The 17,737-nt window shown below is 37.6% G+C and overlaps 3 protein-coding genes across 8 annotated transcripts; 1 reads left to right on the top strand and 2 right to left on the bottom strand.

Annotated features, from left to right (window-relative positions):
* Positions 1–283: 283 nt before the first annotated feature.
* Positions 284–2,745, bottom strand: LOC141906427 (methyltransferase-like protein 27). 2 transcript variants are annotated; one of them, XM_074795724.1, is made up of 6 exons: positions 2,307–2,323; positions 1,529–1,694; positions 1,177–1,299; positions 896–1,037; positions 728–820; positions 284–561 (listed from the first exon to the last, which is right to left on the bottom strand). In XM_074795724.1, exons 2-6 carry the CDS (start codon positions 1,637–1,639, stop codon positions 380–382), a joined length of 651 nt encoding a protein of 216 aa, XP_074651825.1. In that variant the 5' UTR covers positions 1,640–1,694; positions 2,307–2,323; the 3' UTR covers positions 284–379. The 2 variants fall into 2 exon arrangements, with proteins under 2 accessions (XP_074651825.1, XP_074651824.1); XM_074795723.1 differs by lacking the exon at positions 2,307–2,323 and adding an exon at positions 2,611–2,745 and having other exon boundaries at positions 285–561.
* Positions 1,939–14,517, top strand: LOC141906426 (tetraspanin-18-like). Of its 5 annotated transcripts, none has more exons than XM_074795720.1 (10): positions 1,939–2,062; positions 7,638–7,733; positions 8,039–8,239; positions 8,607–8,681; positions 9,404–9,523; positions 9,605–9,707; positions 10,092–10,243; positions 10,482–10,565; positions 11,024–11,095; positions 13,173–14,517. In XM_074795720.1, the coding sequence occupies exons 2-9, from the start codon at positions 7,668–7,670 to the stop codon at positions 11,084–11,086; spliced, it is 864 nt and encodes a 287-aa protein (XP_074651821.1). In that variant the 5' UTR covers positions 1,939–2,062; positions 7,638–7,667; the 3' UTR covers positions 11,087–11,095; positions 13,173–14,517. The 5 variants fall into 5 exon arrangements, with proteins under 5 accessions (XP_074651821.1, XP_074651818.1, XP_074651823.1 ...); XM_074795717.1 differs by lacking the exon at positions 1,939–2,062 and adding an exon at positions 2,468–2,544; XM_074795721.1 differs by lacking the exon at positions 1,939–2,062 and adding an exon at positions 4,636–4,657.
* Positions 14,518–15,331: 814 nt separating this feature from the next.
* Positions 15,332–17,651, bottom strand: LOC141905666 (nocturnin-like). Its single transcript, XM_074794634.1, has 3 exons — positions 17,577–17,651; positions 16,924–17,163; positions 15,332–16,535 (listed from the first exon to the last, which is right to left on the bottom strand). The coding sequence occupies exons 2-3, from the start codon at positions 17,129–17,131 to the stop codon at positions 15,706–15,708; spliced, it is 1,038 nt and encodes a 345-aa protein (XP_074650735.1). The 5' UTR covers positions 17,132–17,163; positions 17,577–17,651; the 3' UTR covers positions 15,332–15,705.
* Between the last annotated feature and the right edge of the window lie 86 nt (positions 17,652–17,737).

The raw sequence follows: 17,737 nt of genomic DNA, 5'->3' as shown, positions 1-17,737 counted from the left end.
ATTAAGCTAACCACTCTGACCACGCTGTTGTCGTTTTCTACTTGGATCTGTATGGAGGCGTTGTCAGCATGAAGGAAGGTCGTACATTCCAACAAATCAGGCGGCTCAGGATGGAACCTTGAGGGACACCGCAATTGATAAAACTATCCGTCGACCTTTTAGAATAAGTGCCTTTAACGCAAACTGCTATTTCCCGATTGTAAACTGGCATTAAAGCGTTCATTGATTCCGGATGCAATAGAAGTGGATTCAGTTTCATGATAAGTATTACACTTCAAGAAATATGTAAATATATGTAAATCATCTTTATTTTGGGTTTACTTTAAAGACCAACTGTAAAACATCAAAAATTGGTGAATAAATTCGGACTATCAGTCATTTACTTCTTTTGCAAGACAAGCAAGACTCCTGCATCAGTGAAAAAATAGTTTTCGAAATTAAATCGTTCTACGACGTCACAGACGCCGGAATCAACGAGACTTTTCAAGTGATCATCAAATCCGGGGAACTGTCCGTCCGGCTGGATGTAACCACCTTTCATAGCTATAAACACATAACCACCTGAAAATATTTAAGTACATACATACATGTAATTACTAACACCTATCGCTCTCTTCTTTTTCTGTAAAGAAAGGTCGATCAAATAAAAAATCATTTGTACAACTATGGACGACAGAATACATTTTTTAGTCCATAGTTGGTACATGTACAACGAATTTTCCCTCACCTTTTTTACATAAGCGCAAAAATTCATTAATTCCTGTATAGTGAATATGGCCAGGAATTATTGCACCGCAACACGTTATGTGGTCGTACGACCCTGAAAATAGAACATTTCGTGATTTCAAAAAAAACGAAAGTCAGGGGTGTCTTTTAATAAGACGCATTCGCCTACCATCAGCTAGACTGCACGGTTCATCGGGTTTTATGAAAAAGTGGTAATACTTTTCATACAGTTTCTTCTCAATTGCTTTTTTAGCCAACTCTACAGCGGGGTCTAACCCATCAAAGAGCCCGACAAAACCCAATTTCCGCAGCTAAATTATAGAAAATCGAAATACAATATTCTAACACATGTCACCTAGCTAAATGATGTCGACCAAGACAAGTAAGAAAATAATTTCCATTTAGCAAATATTATTCAAATAGATGAAATCTTCATTTTTTTGTCAATACCTCTACGACCAATAACCCAGAGCCAGCGGCCACGTCCAGAATACGTGTGTTTTTATCCGATACGTATTTTACTACCGTTTTTGCTAGAGTTGGTGGTCCACGATATTTATCCGGGGTCAGCTCCTGCAAAATGAACAAATTTAAATTTAAGATACACGAAACATTATTCACTACCATTGCTTGTGGATCATCAAATTTCATTGAAAATGAAGACAATAACTGCCACTGTGTTTTTAATTCATATTAACATCTATTATACATTTATATTATCTAATTACGAATGCAAAAGACACGCCAATGAAATATTCACTTTCATTCGATGTGTTTTCTTCAAAATACAGACGTCTCTTACCGTGTCATAAGTACCCGTCCAATTATTATAAGTGTCTATCACTTCTTCGTTAGAAGGTGTCTTAGCGACTAGTTTTAGATAACTTTCCACTGGTGCCGGCTTTGCAGTCATTTTGATTGAGGTAGTGCTTCCAGAACAAAATTTGGACAATACTATTTTTTAACACCTAAAACATGATATATACGATAAAATGTTAGTTATCCGAAGTCTCATTAAGTTGGACTTCAGACTTTGTTTTCCTATTCAGGAGCTCAGAGTTTATAGAAATATTCCAAGGCTGGAAATGGTCGTGTACAGGACGTATATGATATAATCTGATAATATGTAGGTCATTTCATGGCTTAATATGCCGTTCATTGATTAATTTCTGCACGATGCGGCGTGCCCTGACCTATAGAATACATCTGACCTGACAGCGCATTGTTTCCAAATCAGCGCAGGCTCTGCTTAAGTCAAAACACTCACAGTTGACGTCCACCGCCTTACGACCATGTGAACAGTGAATCTTACCTCGATCTGGTCGACAACCCACAGGCAAGTAGTGTGCGAGCGGGAATATCTGATTTCTAGAAAACCTGGTAAGGCGCATTTGTTAGAGCAATCCGATTGCATTGTTAAGTCATAAACCGGTTTCATCATCGGCGCTCGTCACTGGAGAGCCGAGGGAGGACCGCTGACGCCCGGCCGACTCGAACTGCCCCGCCCCCGGGCCCGGGATGTTGGGAAGTCTAAAAAACCCAATGCACACGACATACTTTGTTCCTAGGGGTTGTCTTACATGCAAATATTAGTGATAAATTGTCACAATTGCTGCTGGCCCTTACAAGTACCACGATCGCGAAAGCGTCTCTCCGGTCCGATCGCCGGATTCCATTCACATTACAACCTACAAACATTGGGTGTTGTCGATGAATGACTTCATGACGTCACTACTTATGCGGATTGCGAATGAGTAAATGTTAATCGATTGTAGTGAGATTTAGGTCAAACGCCCTGGTGCCGCTCTTATTTTTTAGGTAAGTAATGCGCATAAAATTGTCACTAAATAACATGTAAACTGATAAATGAATTGTATGTATTACCTTCCTAAGTCCTTTTCGTCGTAGTATTTTTGCTGTCAATCAATTTGAACCCCTCCTGGCGAGTTAATCGAGAAGATGAAAGGGTCCGTTTATTTTCGTTTTTAGCCTTCGCTTAGTCTATAGTCTTGACGTCATGTGTCGTGCGTTCGCGCGGCTAAACTAGAAACTCATTGAGTCCTTGACACAGGGATTTGGCGATGGGCTTGGATTTTATTTCTGGTTTGTTGATAATCTCGCGAGAATGGCGCTAAATATGAACTGCGAATAAATTCAAAATATCACGGAAATACCTTGTGTTTATATTGTTTATTTATCCGCTATCTATAAAATTTCGATAAACAATTGGTCGTTAAGAATCATTATCAGACGGTCGTCACGCTTTACTATATAAAATAACAAGGGATGAAATGCCAGGCCTCCGCTGTACTTAAATTTTCGGCCAGAAAGTTGGGACAGTCACGTGACATTCTGATGACGTCATCGCATTTAAAACTTCAACATGAAAAGTTAACATATTCACAGACTTGAACTGCGTTTCATCCCTTGTTATTTTATATAGTAGCGTGGCGACCGTCTGATAATGATTCTTAACGACCAATTGTTTATCAAAACTTTATATCGGATAAATAAACAATATAAACACAAGGTATTTCCTTGATATTTTGAATTTATTCGCAGTTCATATTTAGCGCCATTCTCGCGAGATTATCAACAACCCGGAAATAAAATCCAAGCCCATCGCCAAACCCCTGTGGTCCTTGACTGCTGATTGAACTGTACTCCGGTCATTGCAGGAGACAGGAGTGTTCACCCTAAACATTTTAAAGAGTTCCACTAAGTCCTCAGTCAAAATTTTAAGAAATAGTTTCATTTGATAATTTTAAAAGATTCTATGCTTATTTTATTGGGTTTTTAGGGTTAGGGTTTATAGTGTCAAGAGGGTGAGAAGAGGGTCCAGAGGGTTCCGTTTCACAACTAGGGTTAGGGTAAGGTGAGGCTATATTTAGTTAAAACATTCGGGTGGTTTTCAGCGAGCTCGGTGGTCTAGTGGGGAGACGCTGCGCTAGTAATTTGCTGGCCCGGGTTCGAGTCTCGCTCTATCCGCTCTATTTTCTCAGACTCAAGACTCCTCCACACTTTCTTCGAATTTTCTAAGTCGGGCACCTCTCTGGGCATGCGCGGAATAAATCAGTAGAGACGATATCCGGCAAAATATCCTTCGAAGTCAGTGACCGGATCCGGCTAAATAACCACAGCCATAAGTGAAAGCCTAAAATCAAGATAGGGTTTGAATTCCTGCCGATGAAAGCTGTAGATAAACGTTTTGGATTTAATTGTTGGAATTATGATGCGTGGCGTGTATTTTTGAACTCTGTACATATTACACGCATAATATTGTCAACAGTTAGGCTATTTTATTGATTTTCGACATTAATTATAAGCGTGACTCGAAACCGATATCAGTATCGCCGTGCGTACTTTTCGAATATCCGATATTTTTTTAACTTCTCATCACCTTTCACAACTCTGTTGAAATGTGACTTAGCAGTAACACCAGAGACCTTTTTTATCATTCAGAAGGGTTTTTTTTCTAAATGCTCGTGTCTTCTCGTGAGAGTACAGGTCTAACTAGGCCTACTTGAATGATGTCGCTGATATTTCTATTAATACTGTTACTCTCACAATTAAATTTTTTAGATACAGTCTTTTTCATCAACTTCTTTTTTCAACACTGATGACATGTAAGCTACCTTAATCAGACAGAAGGTTTTTGTTGTTGATACCCGTGAGAGTGCAGGCCTAGTAATTAAACTACTTATACTGTGGCCGATATATTTGTGTTATAGTAGCTCGTGTCTGTCTCAAACACTCGAATACAGTTACCATAGTTACGTTAGTGTGCGGTTCGGGAAGCCAACGACCATTTTTCCCAAGAGCTGCGACATACACCACATACGTTTGTCTCTGGTAGTCTAATATAACTGATGGTGCATTTATGAATGAATGCATGTGACCAAATGAATGCAGGACATTTTGCTGGACATAGGTAATTTTTTTCAAACATGTCTTCTTTCCAATTGGAAATGAAAATTGGAAGTATTTCAGTCGTGGCGATACGATTATTTATGTATTAGTGCACAATTGTTCCGAGCGCCATTTGATCCTGATGCCATGGTAACAATGTATAAAATTCATGCAAAACCAATTCATTCTTCAGTGTATACAGGGTGGAGGAGGTGGCAAATTGAATACAAAATCTCATAATTAATTCACGATTGTTTCACTGTATCGAATCGGGTATTTTAAAACCCGCGCGCCTGGCAATGAGATGACCTTTCTGGGTGACCTTTCTTTGTATCAACTACAGTACACGCGATATAATGTCCCAGTTTTATGATATTGAAGTCTGCTTTTATTTGTCCTTCTGTTTTATGACCGGGAAGATGCTGGCAAATTACTCGGTTTATTGTTAATGAGATATAAATAATTCATTTTAGAACTTGTTACCTGAAATGATTTTTGCTTCGTGTATGCATACAGGCATTCATTTATAATTCATAGGAAAAATAGTCTTGAATATTTACAAAATAAAGAGCCGCTTCGCGCAATGCTTAACGCATATATGAAACATCAACCTCAAATTTGAATAAATTTAACGATATTCTATTGTGCAAATAGAACCGGTTTCATTTTATGAATCGCATTGCAGGCTTCATGTGTTCATGAAAGCAGTCTTGTTGCTCTAGGGTTGAAATAGATAAAAATCTCCTTTGAAGAATCCTTTGTGTTTAAGAGATATGTCCTGAATATTGATATTTGCTAACCACTTAGTCAGATATTCTCTTCGTATAAATAGTTTTTTCGGGCCATTCCGTGTTTGTATCGATTTATTTGTGTACAATTCACCTAGTCCTGGATGTATCAACATTGATCTACATCGCTCTACAATCCCAGCGTATCCAACAACCGCCGCCGAGGCAGTTTATTCGAATATTTTGTGTGTGACTTTTACCAACCAGACGTCGTTCTGTCGCGTTCTTTTGTGCTACATTTAAAATGCGATATCTCGACTTAAATTAAACGACCAATTTTGATGAGTAAAGGATCTACGGCATGGTTCCCGCAGAACAGGGAAATTGGGAAAAACTTGGGAATTTTGAAATAATAACTCCCGGTTTGGAAATATTTGGGAATTTGAAAAATTTTCGTAAAATCAGGGAAATACTTGGGAAATTCATTACATATCACATATTGCATTTGCCAAGGGCAACTTTCTTCAGCAATTTCCCTAGAAAATCACCTTTATCAACCAGTCACCGCTAAAATGTTGACTGTTGCATGACAATGTGTGTCCATTTGGGAAAATTGAAAAATCACCCATGAAATACTTGGGAATTTTGAATTCATATAACTTTGGGAACCATGCTACTGGTCATAAACCATGATTTGAGATAAGATTTACCAAACCTGGACACGTGTCGAAATTACTGCGAAACAACTGAGATATCAATGTGTAGCTACAGTCTATTGCTTTTTCTTGTGATTGAGCTTTGAAAAATTTGAAAATCATGAAAATGTGTCAAAAATTTAAGAAGGTTGTCGAAGTATCGTGATCGCCTGTCTAAACCATACACCGTTGAAGTCTATGTACATGCTGTGTTAAAGTTTAAGAAATATGATCTGTCCAGATTATGATCAATATTGAAAGCTTGATAAATGTTATTAGTGTAAGATCTGTAAAAGTTATGCGTCAAAATTCCAGGGTTTTTTTTTTTGTTGTTGTTGTTTTTTTCTTTTGTTTAAAAAGAAAAACCGATTGCAAGGATTTGAAAAATGTGAAAATTCCGGAATTAATCGATCTATCTGCTGATTGAGCTATTATTATGCTAATCATCGAATTACTTTCTCAGGTTTGCTGTCAAGGTTCGTCGATCTGAGAACGGTTTGTTGATTCTGCTTGAAATGTCTAAATATACAGCAGTATGGAATGAGTGCAAGTGTAAACCTCTTATCATAATGATTATATGTAGCTTGAATTCCATGATTATTTCAGTCATGTACAGAATTGCGGAAAGCACCGTATGTTTTGCAGATTGTGTCATAGCAATTATCATGACTCGGTCAAAAAGGTCAATTTCGTGGGGGGTGCAGCATTTCCCATCTCTCGCTCAGGCAGGTTCCGACGAAGCTCTACCGATTCCAATAAAGTATAATCCGCAACCCCGAGAGAAGCGGCTGGTAGAGAGTTAGTGTAAACTAGAATCAAAGAAGGCATCACTGCTCTAGTTTTATGTTGGGATTTTTAAAAACGTGACCAAGTTCGATTCAGCAATATCTAATGGTTGAATGGAAAACAGATTTCAAAATGTGACAGGTTTTTCGGGGAAACATATAAATATAGTTCGGCCTTATCAATTCTATATAGTTTTATTTATATCAACAGTAGGTAGGCTATGTCTACACCGGTATTTTGAATCACGAGAAATTGACTGTATTAGAATTTTATATATAGCATTACCTATTGATCGATAGCGCGACAGTATAGTGAAATCATAGGCGTTTTCCATATAATTAAGGTCAAGTTATACCACACATTATTTATACCGTACTGTACTGAACACTCCCGAAGACTTCGGTTGTTTTGGTGTTTGAAAGGTATTTATCATTCGAAAAATCAGATTTTTTATCAGTCCAACTTAAAAGAGAATTGCTCTGGGGTTTTTGTTCTAACTAGGGTTTGGACTGGGATCCGTCTTAGATCCATGAGACGTAGAATTCAATATTGTGAGCTGCTGAAGAGTCCTATATTCTACTGATAAATGCTTGCATTCCGATTGAGTTGACCTCGCCATTTTTCTATTAACATTCCATGGTTCTTCATATAAGTCGGTCGTGGCATTGACGATGTCAATTTCTTTTTTTATATCGGCATAAAACCTAGGGTTCTTATGTAGATTTGATTCGTACAATTCATTAGATGTGAGAAATGAATAGGGTCTAATTAAATGAATGTTTTGTATTTTCAGTAATCTGCTGATCGATAAGTATTGAGAATAATGGCTCTCGAAGGTTGTGGCAAGTTCCTGAAATACGCGGTGTTTCTGTTCAATTTCCTCATTTTCGTAAGTAATTTGTACCAGCGTCAAAATATCTTTATTGTCATTCAATGTCTGTAATTAGAGATAGTTCCACTATTTCAGGCGTTACAGGTGGTGAATTGAAATTCTTTTTCATAATCTTTAGATAGCAGTGAATTTACTTTCATGTGAGGGGCATGAGGGTAGTGAGAAATTAATATGGCAGGCAAAAACAATTTACTTGTACTGGTTAAGCATCCAATGTATTGTAGATGCCGCCACCGAAAACTAGCGTTTCTGATAAAAGTGTTCATGAGATTTTGGCTTAAAATTATTATCAATTTTTGCAGATCGGTGGTGCAGCGGTGCTCGGAGTGGGAATATGGATAATCGCCGACCCCGGCGCGATCGAGCATATCGGCGCCATGCTTCAGATGAACATGTATAAAACGGCTGGGTATTTGCTGATCGCGTGCGGTGCTATCGTACTCATTCTCGGATTCCTCGGATGTTGTGGCGCGATCAAGGAGAGCAAGTGTATGCTCGGAACGGTATGTGTAACTACTCTACTCTTTGATGGTGTAGATGAGGTTATTTTTGTCAGACACGCACAAAAAAATTAAGTAGATATTTCTGGAATGGCGCTGTTGGAAGAAGCGTTCATGTTTCTCCCATTTTTCAACAACTTGTATTAAAAAAAAGTGAAACTTTCTTATTACATAACCAGTCAGTAATCTGCCATGTAGCAAAATAGAATACTAACACCAAGGCTACGTTAATGTGAATTATTAAAAATAGAAATAACTACACGGTATACCTACCGGTATCTGATATTTGAAATCTGCTTAAATTACTGTCTCATTTGAATACCCGGTAGTTCAATGGTTTAATGTATGTTCGTTTCAATCATATTTTCAGTTCTTTGCCTTGTTGTTCTTGATTTTCATCATTTTGCTCGTCGGAGGAATTCTCGCTGTCGTTTTCAAGAACAAAGTATGTATGCATGAAGTCATAAGCCGTCGCGCTTATCCAGTACAGGAGTCTGATGCGAAAAATGTGAAATATCCAGGAGCCAGTTGCCCAAAAGCTGGTTAAAGATGTCAGATATCCGGCGGATAAGCAGCAATGATATTTTGATTGTCACTATATCTTGTCACCAACTTAAGAGCAACTGGTCCCTGGTATTTTTTTGTGTATGAAAATAGCCAATATTGTGGGGATGTGGGAAAAGAGTTCACTGATCTGATCTCTGCCAGTAGCTATTGTCAATTGGGAATATTTTCATATCGTTCCTTGCTCAAATCTGTAGCCCATGTCCTCAAACCTGATCACAAATACAGTCCACAATGTAGCCAGCTTTTCACTTGGAGAAAGATATTCCAACAGCCAGTTTTCGAACATCATCTTCTTATCTAATATAAAGCAATTTTCGATTGGTCTCCCGAATTTTCTTCTGGTGCGTTCATTTAGACCAGAATATGCTCTACCTATTGCGGAATAGGATAATCTGTAAACCTTGTGGAAGCGTCCAGTGGAGAATTTTTCGAAAACTGAAATTGCTATTCCTGAACTGGAAAATGTTAGCAATCAAAACCTGGCTTACATTCATAGCAGTCTGCTGATATTAGAATTTTCCATTTCGATGAATGAAGACTAGCTTTGTTTATACCGGTTCAATGATGAAAACATTTATTTTGTGACGTTTTTCTTATCAGGCAGTCACGATATTGAAGGAGGAAATGAGTAAGTCGATGTTGAAGCAATACGGTATTGACACAGCTAATAACAAGACTAACCTAGCTGCCACAGATGCATGGAACGCTTTTCAGACACTTGTAAGTGGACGAATGGAATATCGCTATTTAAAGTATTGGTATGACGCATTATTTCAATCTTTATTTATGTTTTGAACTTAGTTTACTTGCTGTGGAATGGAAGGCGGATACCAATCAAATTCATCTTGGTATGCGTGGAGTGCTTCTGATTGGTATAAGGAACAAAAAATGGCTGCTGGTTCGAGTAAGTAATTTTTCATCAAAACTCATAACTCCCCATCATTGATCCATTATGTAACCAAAATCCTCCTAGCAACAATGGGTTCAAGTCGTGCAGCTGCCACAGACCATTTCTCTTACGGGGACCGATAATTCTCAACAATGTAATTGCTTATATATCACACCAATTGCATCTGTATTTCGCTTTCTGATATATTTAGAACTACATTAGATCATCTCATCTCTCCATTGCATAAGGCTGTGGTAAACCTCTATGGCCCATGGGCAATTATTTTATATAGTGTGACAAATAATATTTAGAAAAAATATGCGATTTGAACGGTTATCCGAGTTGGACAGTCTACTATTCACGTATCCACTAATAAGCTGCATACAACGCTTTTTTCAGGTAATCACATGTATGTTCCGAAATCATGCTGTACAAGTGAAGCATTGAAATCTAACACGACTATTGATTCCTGTACCGGAAAGACAGATGCAGCGAATGCTGCACCAAGACATTATCCTAATACAGTTAAAAATCCAAACCTGAATGAAATGGTAAGACATTTTTTGTGTTTTCAGGAATGAACTGATAAAAGTCTGGTCCATGTCAAATTTATTCAGTCGGAATAGTGCATATGAATATTAGAGAATATGGCTGGAGTTTAGAGACTATGGATATGATTGGTTGGCTGGCTGGTGCATTATTTCGACTTATATCTGTCTTTTGTATTGAAAATTTCTATCCTATTCTGTCATTGTTTTCACTCATTTTCCCACCTTACTTTTCTACTAGGGCTGCTACAGCGCTGTCGTGAAAACCATTGAGGATAACATTCCTATTGTTGCCGGTGTTGGGATTGGTATTGCCTTGCTAATGGTAAGTAAACATTTTCAGTCACTAAGACTTCATGATTTCAGTCACTAAGACTCCATTCAATGTGTTATGTGCTGATAAATGTTTGATACCTATTTGAAAAGATTATTTCAAGTAGCTAGCAGTGTTATCCATATGCTGGGATATTGGAGGGGCTTTATTCATTATTTAGTGTAACATTGTCAATGCTGAATGTTTTCGGTAGACTGTAAGTTAAGTTGCTGTGTAATCTGCTGCTTTCATTCACTTCTGTTCAAAACATTGACGTCAATTCATGTGTAAAGGCAGCTGATTTTCTAACAGGGTTGGTTGATATTCAGAGCGCTGACTAGAAATGACGGGTAGCTGCCCCTCTAAAACCCCATGGGGAGAACACTGTTAGTCTTTTGTGGTTGATACCTGATTTATTTCTTTGCGCACAATCACTGATCATCTTCGATTGGCTGATTTTTGTTTTGCAGTTGTTGGCAATGATATTCGCAATTTGCCTGTGTCGGTCTATACAAGATGATTACCAGGCATAAGTTGCAGAGGTGTGGTCATAAAATATAATTTTTTCTGTTATTTTCATATCCTCGTGGCTGCTGCGAGCACGGCACTGAATAGCACAGTATCATATGAACAATGCGTGCCAGTTTCAAAATTCTATATTCGACTAAACATCACTTCGATCTAACAATTGATAAAACACTATATCCGTGTTACTGTTATGATGATAATGTATAGAGAATCCCATAATGATAACGAAGAAATGATGTAAAGTCCGAATTTTATTCAACATTCCAACTCTAATTCAATTCTCTGTATTCCTGAAGATGAATGTTAGAATTTTTAAGCTTAGTCGAAATGTTGAATAAACTACTACTAGTAACTCGAGAAAATATTTTCTGACTGAATATTTTTTCGTTGTTATTGTCGAATTCTCTAAACATTCACTTCAATCTCTTTCGAAATAAGCAATCAGCGTGTCTCATTACTTACTAACCCTTCATCTGTCACAAGCAAATTATATTCCCCGAGCTAGTCTGTACTGGTAAGTAGACTTTCGTGCTATTTAACTAGAAAGATGTCTTCTTGAGATCCCCATAATTATAATATTATTAATTTGAAAGGGAGCCTTCAAAAAGAAATTATCTACTACATTCATACAGGGGTCGGGTTGAAGAATTTTTCTCATAGGGGGCACTGTTCTTTAAAAGATGTAAATACTTTGTCGAAAACTGTTGGATGCAAAAATGGATTACATTACATATCCTCACAACAATCTGTCCTCATTTCCTAATTACTGGACTTAATATCCTCGCTTCAGTGAAAGCGTCGAGGAGAGTAGGTCATGCCTAACCGTCTTATCGATCAATTGTTTCAATATGTACTGGAAATTTGGCTATTTAACCCTTTCAGTGCTGACTAATCAATACCCTATAGTGCTGGAGATAATTTGAAAAATTCCACCCTAGTGTGTTGAATAACGGGAATACCACTAAAGTGTGTATACACCGCGGCGCGGTTATATTGTTAGTTACTAATATTTCACTATGTTTGACAGGTGCTGCCATCTTTCAATAGAGATAAAAACTAATTACATCAATACACCGCAATGCGGTGTGCTAGCAAAGTCCACCGATTCATACACCGCATTGTGGTGTAGACGCGCTGAGAGGGTTAAGACAGACGTAGCGATGTCATTATGCTTAGGTTGTCAAACGCTCCCTAATTTAAGTAGCAATATTATGATTAAAGGATTTTATATGGTGACATCTATTGAACCAGCTTAAAGATAATAAGGCTGGTTGATATTGCAATGTCTGGCAGTTGAGATAAAGTTGGACACTAATTGAAGATGCACGTAATCAGAAGTTTTTTCAGCTAACAAAGATTCGATTAATACACCTGCTTTCTAATAATTGTGCTTCGAAAATCTGTTGCAAAATCATGGTCTCACTGTAGACCCTTTAGACCTGTTGTCTGGAAAGGCTCATCATCCTGCTGAAAAATAAATAGTTTTCTTTAAATACCTGATAAAATATATGTGTTCCTGGTAAGATATTTATGAGGTCTGCTAACTGCTAGTATTATCGATGAATGAGGACACACGAAATTCGAACTTGATTCTTGATATTGTTAGTGTATCCCACGCAGTTTAACACCAGCTTTCTCATGCATGTTCTAATCGCTAATGATTCGCATAACATTCAAGATGATTCAGCGGTAATCAATTTGCATGTAGCTGGAGTTTACCAGCTATTATTGTTCAGCTTTGACCAGACATACCAGTATTCAAAAGATTGAATTAGGCCAGATACTGTTTGAAACGAGGTCCTGGTTGCACGCACCACCAGATGGCACAATAATACACTGGGTTGAAATTTCACTGAGGAACTTGAATTTTAGGCTTCCAAATCCAAATATTATCAAACAAGTCATTGAATAGATATATGATTCAGTTTCTCAGTTTATGGTAAAGATTTCAGTGTCAATTGATTAAACTAATTGATTGATAAATTGATTCGAATTTAAAGTAGAAGAAATTGAAGTGTGGTAAATGAGAAACCACTAACGAACCTCGCAGATGGACTTAATGTTAAAACAGTTTTGTTTGTATATTTTCAGCTGATGGCAATGATTTTCTCAATTTGTCTTTGTCGTAGCATCGAAGAATAGTATAAAGCGCTTGGCAACATTTCTGATGATACTACGACGACACCACCCGCGTCTACGTTATATTATAACGCTTCATTTAAAAGCTAATGATGATACATAAAGTAATTAATGAATGTAATTTTTGTTTTACGATTTATCAACAACTGTATTTTGTTAAATGTTTATATATGAATGACCCTTGGCCCAAAATGATTGTTTTTCTTTCGCGTCTACAATAGTATGATAAGTCACGAAATCATGGAACTCAAAAGCTACACTTCAAATATTATATTATCAATAATAAGTAGAAAAGCTGCTCCTGCTTTTAAGCCAAAATGTAGTCACACCCATGAATACTAATTTCGGGTCTATCAATCTTAAGAACCCAATGAAATAAGACATCTCGTGCCATCATATTAATCTACTTTTTCTTCAGTCTCTGAATGCATTGATTCATATCGGGAGAACTCTTTAAGGTTCACAACTAACGAAAAACGTCCAATTAATCAAAAAAGTATATTTTATGAAAAAAGAGAAGTTTGTGAATAAAAACTATTTACGGTTGATGAATATGATTTGTTTATATTATTTTTCTAATAAAGGGGATACCTATCCGGGTAATATCGGTATCGGTAATTATCTCGGGCGAGACGTCCGTCCTTATGTATTATCTATACATTATCTTGAAACTTCTATTTGCTGCTATGAATGTTTATGATATGATATGATATTTATAGCCATCGGTAGCTACAAAATGTTTAAACATAATAACTGATAGTAAACTAGGTGTTTATTAGCTGTGTATGTTACCATATAAACTGTAGCGATTGATTAGAAATGGTTTGAAGTTCTTATTTGCAGACATTGGTCATATTTTTCAAAGCATTTTCATGAGCCTGTGGCGGTTGAAACATAATTAACTGGTCATAGTAGACTTAAACTGCTTTGACAAAAATGTAGCCATAGCTGAATGATTGTCTAATTTGTGAATTAGTGATAATTTATATAAGAAAAGATCATTAGATGGACACTTGTTGGAGACCTCAAATCGAGCTTAATCTTGAACAGCTCATGTTAAATGTATGACACAGACTCGACTGTAAGTTGAGGTTACTGTTGATTTAAACATGCTGTCTCACTAATCAACGCTGGCCATTGAAATCCTGGAGCCGGTTCCACGGTTCTGGGTTAAGTTAGACTAGAGTTGCAACAGTTCATTTAGTCAAATCTTCAACTTATAATTGTGGAACGGGCTCCAGAAGTGCAATATCTCGCAGTGCACAAATTTCAAGTCGTTCACATCTTATAAACAAAATCGACAGCAAATTTTCCTATTTTCGGTTATATCAGCTCTTCATGCGAGTCCTGTAATGATGCAATGTTGTTAATGTGTAATTTCTTGTGAAGTTATCATATCATAATTTGATTTTGAAAAGAAAAATTACAAACTTAGCTGAAATTATTTGATTTATTCGCTTGAATTGCTTGTAACAAATGCTATGGATATTTGAAAAAATATTGAAGTTCACCAGTGCGTCGTTGATCAGGCATTATTAAAGATTACTGACCAGTTGTTAAAAAATTTAGATTGTTTCTATATTTGTAAGTTTATAAAATGGAAGCATTTAAGAATCAAGGTGATCATGTATGTATTTTATGACCTTCAAACTGTTGACACAATGACGTATTTCATAATCTATTCTCAAAAGTTGAATTTGAAGAAAAGTTATATCTACACGAGTTTGTTGTCGAAAAATATTTTTCAATTTGAACTAAATCTTATGAAATTCTGTCTCTTCCCAGCTTGACTCTTCCTTAATAATGTAAACGTTTTTATGGCAATGATAATAAATTTGTTCCGTCTAGACTAGAATTGTTCTTATTTTAGTTCGACTGTGATTTAAATTATCTCAATTCTTTGAGGACTCTGCCCTATGATCATCTGCCAATGAAAACTTCAGACGCTTATCCGGCCAACTTCCATCATGACATATGCTTGACTGAGGACTTGGCTACCGACTCGTCTGATTTAACTCTACACCCTAACTATGGACCAGATCCTGTACTTGGAATCAAAACAAAAGGAATGAGATGAAATGTGAAGAAAGTGAACTTGTGTATAAACCCGTGCTTTATTCTACTATTAGTAGTTAACAACCTCGATATCTACTGACTGAAAGACACTGCAAATACAATAGACTACGATACTAAGTAGTGGTGCATTATATTACCGGTGTATTATAAACTTATGACTGTCATATTAGAACACGCTACATTCTTGGGCTAGTTGCTTAAAAAAAGCTGATTAATTTAAACCAGTCGTTAATGACACAATCGGTGATTTAACAGCACATAAGGGCTTAACTAACTTTTGAGCAATCAGCCCCTTTACCAATGACCATATGTCAAACTCTGGGTTGAGTAATCATCAGATATGTTATCACTATTCTGAAGTCCTAAGTGCAAGTCGTCGACTTAACAATCGTCCCAGCTACAACAACTTTCAAAGCGAGTTTGATAGTATAACTAGATCGGTGACTAATGCGAAGTGATCAGACGGGTATTTCACCGATGGTAATCTATCCGGCCCGATTTCAACATCCGTCGACATTTTCAACAACGATTTAATAACGATTCGTTCGCGCGAATAGAACACGTAATCGATCGTCTTACACGACGTTCTCTCTGTTTTACCTTCTTGGCGTATTTTCCACGTCGTATAATCGGGTTCCGCGCCATCGTTTTTAAGTTTGATATACGCGCTATCCAGATCGAGTAGCGCGTTATTCATCATGTATTTATACGCGTCCTCCGATGGCGGGGCATTCAGGTCACCGCAGATAACTAACGGCAGATCTGCATAATTTTCTTTCAAATAACTAACGACGTGTTTCGCCTCGAGCAAACGAAGGGCGTCATGACCGTTTTTCGCTTTGAAGTGCGTAGTCGTAACGACGAATTCGTAGCCGTCGTCGACGGTTCGTAGTTTATAACAGAGCGCCACCTGGTTCGCGATCGGATGATCGGGCGCTAACGTCACGAACGCGCGATCGACCGCTTCGAATTTATCGCGTTTATAAAACAGAGCGCAACCGTCTGGACCGTCGTTACCCGCGACGTATAGACACGGTGAATCGGGCTTCGGTTCGAACGTTCCCGAGTAGCCGACCGAATTCAACGCGCGTTCGAGAAAATCAAAATGATCGACTTCTTGTAAAGCGATCACGTCAGGATCATACGTGAGAATCTCGCGAAGAATTTTCCATTTTCTCGATTTCCACTTCAACGCTTCTGGTGGACATCGCACAAAGTTATCATCGGCACCGCATAAAGCTACAATTCATAAAACATTCTCTTAGAGTAGTGTCCAGTGGTGCTAATAGCGATCCTCAACACCAGCTATCCCACCGGAGCATTCAAGTCCTATATAAGATAAACTCATAATCTATCAGCTAACTTCATTTACAGACTCCCAAATTCCGACCCACCATTACTCTACTCAGTGATTGGTATGATTTTCATTAATTGATTTATGTAAGAGAAAAATTCATTCGAGTTTAACTGCAATGTAGGAGAAATCGAATGCATAAAACAGAGTTACTCCTAGTGACACCTGGTGGTGGATCATTGCTTGCCATAAATTGAAACCCCAATTGCCTCAATAGCATTGAGGTTTCCCATTATGATAGTACATAGGCCTACAGCAGATTGTAGGAAATACCTTGAGCTAACAGGTTCCATTGCATCACTCTAATGAGTTGAGACTGCTGTGCTGATTTGTCCTGTTCTACAGCAGCAGGATTGCAGTGTATGAAGTCTCTGATTAAAGGCGACGCTTCGTTGACAAGAATTTTCTTCACTGAACCGAGTAACTGTGAATTCGTGTAGGTTTCAGTGAAATCTACCGATGTTGATTGGTTTTTATCCATTTTCTATCAATGAGATCAGTCAGTTTTATCACCTATTACAAAGAGAGAAAAGACACATGAGCAGTTGTTAGGTAAGTCAGTTAGTAGTTTAGTTTCTAACAAGCCTATCCGATTACAAAAGCTTATCACCAACGAGTCGATTAGCTAACTAAACTAGTTTTTAGTACGTACGTGGTGTTGCCTACTGAAAAATTAATTAATTTGCTTTCTATCTTTTTTGCAAAGAATCTAAAATCCCCGTTAGGCTATCAATTGACTCGATACAATAGACTGAGCCTTCACCAAGAACCTGCTTAGTGTCTGATGTACCACAGATGGTTTAGCCACTTAGAATTCGTTCGTAGGTAGAGCGACGGAGATCTCTGTGGAGACAACCACTACCAGGACTGGGTGAAGACTGAGCAATGCTGATGAGATCGCTTGGTCCCCAAATAAAACAACTTACACAATTTGTAATGAAAACGAATCAAACTAATGAAATAACACGAGGTTATATATATTTCTCTGTTTACTTCCTGGATTCTGTCAAATACACAATGTTTGGTTCCGTGAACTTGGTGGCAGCACCGTACGGTCCCCTAGCGGAATTTCTGTGAACTAACGTAG

This window comes from Tubulanus polymorphus, chromosome 5 (assembly GCF_964204645.1).
Source record: "Tubulanus polymorphus chromosome 5, tnTubPoly1.2, whole genome shotgun sequence".
NCBI classification, from domain to species: Eukaryota; Metazoa; Nemertea; class Palaeonemertea; order Tubulaniformes; family Tubulanidae; genus Tubulanus; species Tubulanus polymorphus.
The sequence above is the reverse complement of the archived record's forward strand: the minus strand, read 5'-3'. Positions and strand labels throughout refer to the sequence as shown.